The sequence below is a fragment of the Chanos chanos genome, chromosome 2 (genome assembly GCF_902362185.1).
Source record: "Chanos chanos chromosome 2, fChaCha1.1, whole genome shotgun sequence".
NCBI classification, from domain to species: Eukaryota; Metazoa; Chordata; class Actinopteri; order Gonorynchiformes; family Chanidae; genus Chanos; species Chanos chanos.
The window spans coordinates 13,231,272-13,241,100 of record NC_044496.1 but is presented as its reverse complement, the minus strand read 5'-3'; the positions used below and the strand labels follow the sequence as shown (position 1 = coordinate 13,241,100).

The window sequence follows — 9,829 nt, the reverse complement described above, 5'->3', positions numbered from 1 at the left end:
GCAATTCTGTCATGCTTCTGTGATTTTGTATCGTGCCTCTAAAAAAAGTTTTTTTTTCTTTGTAGTATTTACCAGTAATAAATAATGAAACTGTTGAATATGAAAATCATCTAAAGATTTGAGTTAAGATGTTAAGATACGTTTTGAAGATGTAGATTGCGGCTTAGAGAGAACAGATGTATTGAAGGTCTAGCTGTAATAATAAGTTCATCTGCTAGCTCTGTTGCCTTCTCTGTATGAGAATAAGGTGGTAAAAGAGGTTTTCCTGCTCTGGTTCTACCAAATGACACCGGATCATGTCATTCTCAACCTGCTCCACATTTTTCCATTAAAAATTATTATGGGCTACAGAATTCATTTTTTTATCCTTTTAGTAAACATCATATTCCGCAAGAGCACTACTACTTTGCAAGTCATCAAACCTTCACTGAGAGGAAGGAAATACCAGTAAACTCCATCTTACATCACAGTATTTTGAAGTCTTAAGAGATAATCTTCATAAAGTGAAAATATAAATATGCAGAGTTTAAATGAATTGTAAAAATTGAAAAATGTATTGTAAAAGCTTCAAACTACGCTTTTCTGTGGACTACTGAGTGAACAGGAATCAGATCAGAATTAGGAGGCTTTGCACTATGTTCAGTTTACTGCACATCATTCATCATTTCCTTTTGATCTGATGAAGTAGTATATTTATTGAAAATTCCCTTGGCCACAGGCATGTCTGTTAGTATATCCATTATATGAGCAAGTAAGAGTAATGATCTGTGATAGTTGTCTAATGGCAGGACATCTGGATGACTTAAGAGACAATTGCAATTTTATTTTCCCTGAAGACATAATAGACAATTAAACTCTGTTTAATGAGAGATACATTTAAAGACACTCTTGTTCTGTGGTATTCTGTTGAGTCATAACCATAATGCTAAAAATGTATAATAGTAACTATCATGTGTTTGCAGATTTCAAATGCGTTATTACAGCTGGTACATTGGATTGTTATAAATTAGGCAATATAGGATATGTTGTTATCACCCATTTGTGTTTTCCATCTCCAGAAGTGCAAGTGCTTAAATGAAGCACAAATTGAAGCACTGAACAGATTAGACAATACTACAGAACATTAATCACACATCTCTGTTTCAAACATGTTTTGCTGTGCTTTACTGCAGACTAGAAATGAGACTACTGAATGTTGTGAGTAAACAAAGAAGAGGACATTTTTGAACAAACAATAGCATGTAAACAACTCTTAACTCTACGTGCCCCCAATCCATAGTAATGAAACTGCTGACAAAAGTAGATGTGTAACTTGCAAAATAATAGGAAAGTGTAAAGCCAAAAGCCACATCTATCGTGAATATTTAAAGTGCAGACCACAACAGCTGCTGTTGTTTTTCTCTGAATAGTTCTCAAGAGGAAAAGAGTACATTGAAAACAACCCCAGTTTGGAATTGGCGCTAGTGGATTTGTAATTCATCTCTTGGTCACTCTCTGTATTTTTCAGCATAATTTACGGTGGCCACTGATCCGTTCAGGCGGAATCCATTCAGCAGCCCAGGACCATGGATTCAGATGCTAGTCACATGCTTCAAGCAGCTGTAGAGCAAATGGATGACATTATTGCTGGTAAGGCTTTTTTTTTTCAGTTTACAATCAAAGTCTGATTGCAACTTAAGTGTGATCGACTGAAAAATAAGGCAATTTAAACCTTCTTTGTGTTGCCATGTCTACATTATCACTTTCATGTGGGTATATTGTATAAGTGGTTGTTTGTGCTCCATTGCATCTACGCTCTCAGTCCTCTCTCCATCTAGTCTTTTATACCTTTCACTTCCCGCTCTTTTTCTATGATACTGTGCCTGTTTTCTCCCTCTCCTTTCCCCTGTCTTTGTCTGGAGCACTTTGTATTCACACTGGAGTGACACATTTTAAACAGTTCTGTTTCTCCAACTTACTCAGCATTATCCAGAGGCCCCATGGGCCTATCCATAGAGGACATCTCAAAGACATTAATAAATGTTACCTGCTAACAACCCTTTTCATTACTTTGACAGGGCAACTGAATTACGTAATTATACACACATAAATCTCTTAATATTACACTTCAAGAAACAGGAAATCCTCTTTGCTGACAGAATTAACTGTTATTATGAGGTATGGCAATAATGTATAGCCTATATTTTTAAAAAAGAAAACATTTCTCCTGAAATTATAATTATTTTATGAAAAGCCAATATGCTGGGCATCCCATAGTTATATGTATGTGGTGCACAGAAATAAACTGGAGCACTGTATTCACAAAGCTGAAGAGAGGATGACATTCCTGACTCCACTGACCTTATGTGTAATGCATTAACACAAAGGTGTGAATGTAGTCCAGGGTTCTAGCCTTAAGGGCGAACATGTATGTGAATACTATGTACAAAGCCCTTTGCTTCCTCCTCACAGTCCCAACAAATGGAGAATAAACACTGACATTATATTAATAACGTTCATAAGACGTTGGTGTATAAAGTAAATAGTCTGTTTACCATCTAATATATATATATATATATATGTATGTATATATGTGTGTGTGTGTGCACACACACACACAAATATATATATATATATATATATATATATATATATATATATATATACATAATCAGTGGCTTCTCTGGTGTAGACCTATGGGTGTGAAGCAGGGAGACTTCCACAGATGAACTGCCCTTGGGCAAGGCACTTAACCCCCAACTGCCCCCCCGCTGCCCACTGCTTCTGCACCTAGTGGTTGTGTGTGCTTACTACTGGTGTGTAAAGATGGGTTAAATGCAGGGGTCAGATTCACTGCTCACAGTGTGTGTGCGATCAAGAAGATTTAAATTTTTTTTTTTTGTACATTAAATAAAAAAGTGCGTGTGTGTCTATATATATATACATACATATCTATAGTGCATACAGAAAGTTTTCAGACCCTTTCAAGTTTTCCACATTTTGTGTTTCAGACTCATCTTAAAATGGTTTCAGCTCATTTTTGTTCTCATCACGGAAGCCATTCCAAGCCATTATATATATATATATATATATATATATACACACACACACATACACATACACATATACCCTGTTTATGTAAAGTGTGTGCAGCACATGCTAAGTTATTTAGGTACTTTAGGTAATTTTAGGTACTTTGAAGTGAACCTTGCCTCTTTTGATGGTACCACTTTCTTGGCAGCTGAGTCTTTTCTGTTGTGGTCGGCCAATACCAGTGTCATCTCCTTAATAGAGGCCAAAAGCAGGAAGCAATCAGTGACCATGGAAAGCTTCAGGTTCAGTAATGAATCATCCTGCATCCTGTGGCTCAGGGTGGCAATGGCAAAACAACTTCGAATAGCTCCAAGAGATCTACCTGTAGTAATCTAGTTCTATACAGTATTATGTGCAGTTCAAATGTTATTAACCTTACAAAACAAAAAAATCACTAACAAAAAGTAATGCTGGTAAACTTTCAGAACACAACTTAACTTCTGGCTTTATCTTAATTTGAACATCAGAAGTGGTAAAAGTGTAATCTTTTACCATTTATTGGTTGAAAAAACACCTGACTTTACAGAATAAATTTAACTCCAAGTCATGCTTTAATTAAATAAATCCATTCGGAGACAGGGCAGAAAATTAAAACTTTACACAGAACATAGTATGAATGCGTATTACAGCAACACGACACATTGAAGTTATTATATGGAACATGATTAGATAAAGAGAGTCAAGCGGAAAAGAAAGGGTGGGATGATTATCCAATATCCTAAATTAGACTTGCAGATGGTGTGATGTTCTGTCATTTGGAGTGGTTTCCATGAGTGGAGAGTAAATTAAAGAAGGCAAGTTTGCCTGTGGAAACACTGTAGTGCACAAGCAGATCTTTGTGTGAAACAAATGAGTGCCATCTGCTGGCTGGGAATGGCAACAAGACAACGTGTACATACTCAGTCCCCCTCCTGCAGAACTATAGTCAAAGCAAACTTTTGCTCCGACCCCTCACAAATACACAGGTTTAGTATAGTCAAAACAGTAATGAAGATCTGACAGGATTAAGTGGTTCAGACTGGTTAAGGCTTAAGACAAAAGTCAGTCTACATTGCATTATTTTTTTTTTAATTTTAGATACTGTATTGATCCCTTGGGGGAAATTAGGAATCTGCATTTAAGTCATCCGGCAATAAACACACACTAGGAGCAGTGAGCACATACACACCCAGGGCAGGGGTGTGGCAGTGGGCAGCCGCAGCATCGGGGGAGCAGTTGGGGGTTAGGGGACTTCAGCTGTGGATGTTGGGGTGGGGGGTGGGGGGGCGCCCTGTTCATTCACTCCCCCCACCCACATTTTTTCCTGCTGGCTCAGGGGATCAAACCGGCCACCTTTCGGGCCCAAGTCCACTTCTCCAACCCTTAGGCCACGGCTGCCCCACACACATACAGAAGTTGAAGTTGATAACCATAATGTCTTCAACTCTAACTTTATGTACTAGGACCTCATTCCCATTTTATTCCCCAGGATCAAAAGCTGTGTTACCCATGGATAGTTACAGTGATGTGCCGGTGAGGGTAGGCCCTCCAACATGCTCGTCCGCTCGCCGTGTTCTCCAGCTGGCTGAGGAGCTGCGGTTTGCTCTGGAAGACCAGACCTGTAAGGATGCAAAAGATTCTCTGAGGAAGCAGGTTCCCTCTGCAACAGCTGTTACCCTGTTAGTATGGCTGGACAAGAACTTGGTGAGCATTGCGCTACCACACTGTGGACTCCAAAACCATGTCAGCACATGGCTATGCTGTGGGGCCTCACGATGAGAGTAAAAGAAACAGAGGCACCCTTGCGCTCAGAGGACTGGAGTGCTCTGTACAGACACAATCTGGGAGCCAGACCTCTGATTCTCTCTCTTTTATCCCCCACTCTACCTTTCCACCGCTTAACCTCCCTTTCCTCTCCTCTGGTCCCCTACACATTCATCTCTTTCCCCACCATATGTCTCTAACAACCATATCCATTCTCTGTCTTCTTCTCCCCTTTTTCCCTCTGTGTCTTTCCCACTTACCTTCATATGAGATTCCCTTACCCTGTACCCCCCTTCTCCATTCACCCTCCTTTTTCGCTCTCCCCTCTCCTCCTGCTGTACAGCCACATGTGTGACAGGCGTGTGTTTGGGAATGTTCCCCCCATTGGTAGGCAGCCTTTCAGAAAGCCCCCAAAAGCAGCACTAAGTTCAGACATGCTCTGAGAGGGCTCACTAATGAGAGACAGAGAAAGAGAGAGAGAGAGGGAGAGAGAGAAAGAGAGGGAGAGAGAGAAAGAGAGAGAGAGAGAGAGAGAGAGGGAGGGAAAGAGGAGGAGTGAATGAAAACAGGAAAAGAAGAAAGGGAGTGGGAGAGAGCAGCTGGCATGATTTGAGATTGAAGCCTGCACTCTGATATTACAGGCTGCCGCAGACTCTGTCTGTGTTCCAGACCAGATGCTTGAAAGTCTGAACCAGAGCTAGAGTGAATGAGGGGAACGGAGTCTGGGTGCCTGTGTTTTTAGAAAGCTGGAAATAGATCTTACTCAGATCCCCCTTTTATTTCATTCAATTCCTCACTCACTGGTGGTAAAGAAATCGTTTACGCTTGATTAATGCTCCCTCTGATGGAAATAGAAGTTACAATGGCCTTACAACATGGAGTGTGATATTGATTTTTACAAACATTTTGCCTGGCTTAAAAAGGTAAGTCTGAGTGTACCAAGATGTTTGTGTGATCTTGTACATTCCTCTTCCAATTTCATACGAGTGTGTCAAGTTCCCTTACGGAGCTGTACATTTGTGCTTGTGTGGAGTGCTGTTCTGAATTGCTGATGCAGACGTTGGCTTTATAATGAGAAAAGAACCAGTGGATGCAGACACGTGTGCACAGTAGAAACAGCCTCTTTTTACTGGTTGTAATTTATAGTGTGTGAAATAAGATGCAGGTAAATCAGAAATGAAGTGGCATGAGATCAGAGCGGGAATAGCATGACGCTGACCTCTTTGAATTTTAATCTTGGCTCATCAAGCTATCTGTGTTTATTTAGGAATATTCTCCAAAACAAAGAATTCTACATATGTGACAACAATACCATTAAATTATGCCTTTGATGTTTCACTCTTTGTTGTTGTTGTTGTTGTTGTTGTTAGTATTACTTGTGTTCTGTGACTTTTTGGAGCATGAGAGCATAACATTGTGAAACTCATTGTATCGAAAGTCTTTATAGGCTATGTACTCTGTCTGAAACTTCTCCTGAAAAAGTTCTGTGGTCAGTTCACAGAACTGTAATTTGTATCATGGACCATGTACTGTGGCATGGAGTTATGTAACGCAGCTTGTGAATAGACCGGTTTAAATTCCCTGTATGCTGTGTGACAGACTGGCCTGTGAAAATAGCAGTGTATTAAAGCAAAAAGAAAACAGATTATGTCACATTACATGGATAAATATCCTGCCTTGAAAACAGTTTGGATTACTAAGAAAGTTATGTCACAAAAAATTTTGAGTAAAATAATGTAGTAATAAAGAAGGTGTTTACATTGAAGTTTGTTTATATGTCATTGTGTACTGTCTGTATCTCACCACTCTGCCATATTCTCTTTTGTCTGTTATTTTGTGTTTGAATGGGTCTTACACTCTGTTATTTAAGACTGAAATGACAGATACTTGGAGATGATATTAAGTGTTATGATTCTTTTTATTGGTATCTCAGTCCCTTAGGAATTTTTCCACTCTATTCAACCATGCAGGTCAGTCTCTGTGTTCTGGATTATCTTGGGTAAAGTGGGCTCTCAGTGTTGGGGACCTCCTGGTCTATGGTATTTCACACGTTTCTGATATATTCCACAAGCTCTTACACTCCCGCTGCATTCAGTGAAACATTAAGATCCTGATTAAGCAAATAAACCTCTTATAGAATTCCAGACTCCGTTAGCCCAGCTCTATGACAATGATTGGACTGGGGCTTAAGTTTAGTAAAGTAACTGCTCGGTGTTTAGAAAGAAAGAGAGAGAGAGAGTGAGAGAGACTGGCATCATATTGGGGATAACGTCTATTAAGGAGGAGATAAAGTTTTCTGTCTGTGTGGCTGTTAGTTAAGAGTGGTAACTGTTTTTTGCAGAATTCTTAGACTTCACTGTGCTTTTACTCTCAGCTGATGATTACTACAACTGAAATTTTAAGCATGACTAATCGCTCTGCTGCAGGTCAACCTTCAGTCTCTGGGGAACAATGAAAGCTGTCAGGAGCGTCTGTCCCGTTTAGAAGGGGACAAAGAGTCTCTCGTGCTACAGGTAGGACCAAATGAAAGTATAATTAGAATCTATTAAGACAGTAATGGTGTATGGTTATACTTGTCATGCCATTTCACTTTGATGGAGGTAGCAATTTAATGTCCATTATGTCAATTATGAAATTGTGAAATTAACCTCCCATTATTTCTACTGCTGAACTTCTGAACTACTAAATTATGTAGGTGTGGTGTGTGTGTGTGTGTGTGTGTGTGTGTGAAAGAGAGAGAGACAGAGAGAGAGAGCATATGTGTGCATATGGAGTGTGCTTGTGTTTCCATTCCTATTTGTGTGATTTAGTGTTTAGTTTCAAATACATACCTTTGAAAAGCCTTGTTGCCAATGCGCTGAGGTTGAATAGCCAGTGATGATTATAAGAGTGCTCTTAAAGAACGGGGGGTTATGTGATACTGCTGTGCCCCAAATGCCCTGATGAATATAAACACTACTCGTATCATGTGACACATGAAGCTGAGGGCATATGGTAGAGTTGTTTTTATTCTCCACGTGTCACATGCTCATTGACCATAATCGTAAAAACAGTACCTGAGCCACAGCTCAGCTTCAGCAAAAACTGTGACACATCTATACAGTCAAGTTGCTCAATAGTTAATCCAGTGGCTTGCTGTAATAGCAGTGTAGAATTCTTTTACTGTTTCGTGTTTTGCTGCTGGGAAGACATTGCCATCATAACTATGTTTTTTCAGGGTTTTTACTCTCTCATACATCATATTCAAACGGCTGTTCTGACTAACTAATGCGATAGGTGGGGTTAATTTGATTTGTCATGTCTTGACTTGTTAGTCCTGGCACGCTCCTGTGATTAGCTCTGTGAGTTGTCAGGTACACATGTGGGTTTTGTTAAGCTGCCAGCAAATTCCTCTCAGAAAGCAAAAACTGCTGATTTCTAATGAGGTGACTGGTCACTGAAATACTCCATTGTTTAATCGTAAGTACAGCAATTCCTCAAGGACACTTTCCTTATCAGAGCGCTGGGAGCCAGAGATTAACTTTTGTTTGATCTATTATTGTTCATGCAATATTTGAAGAGTAAGAACAGAGTGTTTCGGTTAATATTGGAGATTTGAGAATTGTAGCTTCTAACTTTAAACAGCTTACGCTGCAGTTCTCCTAAGCTTGGAAAAAGGGTGTACATGACAGGTTTAGATGGAGAGGGGTGTGAACAGAGGTGGAGCGAGGAGTTGCCGTCCTGTTTGAGCCTGTCTCCTGCTCTCACACCCAGGTGAGCGTGCTGACAGACCAGGTCGAGGCACAGGGAGAAAAGATCCGAGACTTGGAGAGCTCTCTGGAGGAACATCAGCAAAAGCTCAACTTAACCGAGCAAATGCTACAACAGGTATGGGACACTATCTGCTGCAGCAGAACAGATGCGCAACTATCTAATCCATACTGTCAAAGACAGGGGCATTTTTGAATGCTTTCTGGAAACTTCTGAATTCTTTTGATTAGCAGTCTGTGTCCGTTTTTCGTTATGCTACACTTAAAGGGGATAGTATCTTCTGTCACTGGCCTTTACTTTTTCCCTGTTAGTTTTAGGTATTTAGTACGGAGAGTTACGTTTCTTTTTCCAGGTCGGCTAACTAAATTATGCATTGATATACTTGTTGATTCTCAAAATATAAACAACAAAGAACATTTGTCAACATTGGTTTGCTGAAATAATGCGTCAGAAAGGTTGCACTAACAAATGGATTTTATGGTTGCAGTTGTCAAAGTGGCGGGTGGTTGATGAAGCACATTCTTTTCACAGGCTGAGAACTGTTATTATGCATGGTCTCCCACAGCATTCATTTTTCATAAATGCACGTTTGGTCAAGGCTCTGCAGGCTGTTGTGTCACTTATTTGTATTGCAACCAGTTCACACACATGTGTCTGAACTCTTTACAAAAAGACATTTTTTCCAATAAGCTTTCCTCAAAGTTTCACTGAAGCCTTAAAAATGCTCTTTTATTGCCTTATAATCTGAACTCACAAAGCTAAACACATCTGTATTCATGCAAATGGCTGCATTTTCCATTAGTGCCACAGCTTCTGTTCTCCCCTTTGAAATAAAAAGTGTGAGAAGCCTCGTAAAAGCCCGGGGCAAACTCAGAGCAGACGTTTTATTTATACTTACAGGAGAATTAGGCTGCTGTCCTTGGACTTGAAAACATTGTTCCATTTTTTTTTTTTTTTTTTTTTTTTTTTTTTTTTTGCACACAGACATTACAAAAAGTCACTTTTCTTTTGGAGGGGGGAAGAGTCATGAGGAAGTTCACTGACATTTGACAATCTAAATCTGCAGTGAAATATTTGAATAGTCGCTGGAGAGCTCCCTCATAGAACTCTAGCATACTTAAATATGACCTGAGAGCCAGCTTGGGAGTCAGTCTTCACTGGAAGAAATTCCACGGTGAGATTCCAGTGTGCCGGGCTTCGCTTTGCCTTGACAACCCAAATATTTAGGCGGATGGTTGTGTTCCAGGTCAGGGGCTGGGGCTGT

General features: G+C 39.9%; 1 protein-coding gene across 1 annotated transcript in view; it reads left to right on the top strand.

Annotated features, from left to right (window-relative positions):
• The first annotated feature begins 1,565 nt into the window (after positions 1-1,565).
• Positions 1,566-9,829, top strand: part of ppfibp2a (PPFIA binding protein 2a) — a 22,757-nt gene continuing 14,493 nt past the window's right edge. Inside the window, 4 exon segments of the mRNA XM_030794116.1 lie at positions 1,566-1,629; positions 4,541-4,764; positions 7,242-7,328; positions 8,569-8,682. Coding sequence (XP_030649976.1) covers positions 1,566-1,629; positions 4,541-4,764; positions 7,242-7,328; positions 8,569-8,682 — 489 coding nt within the window.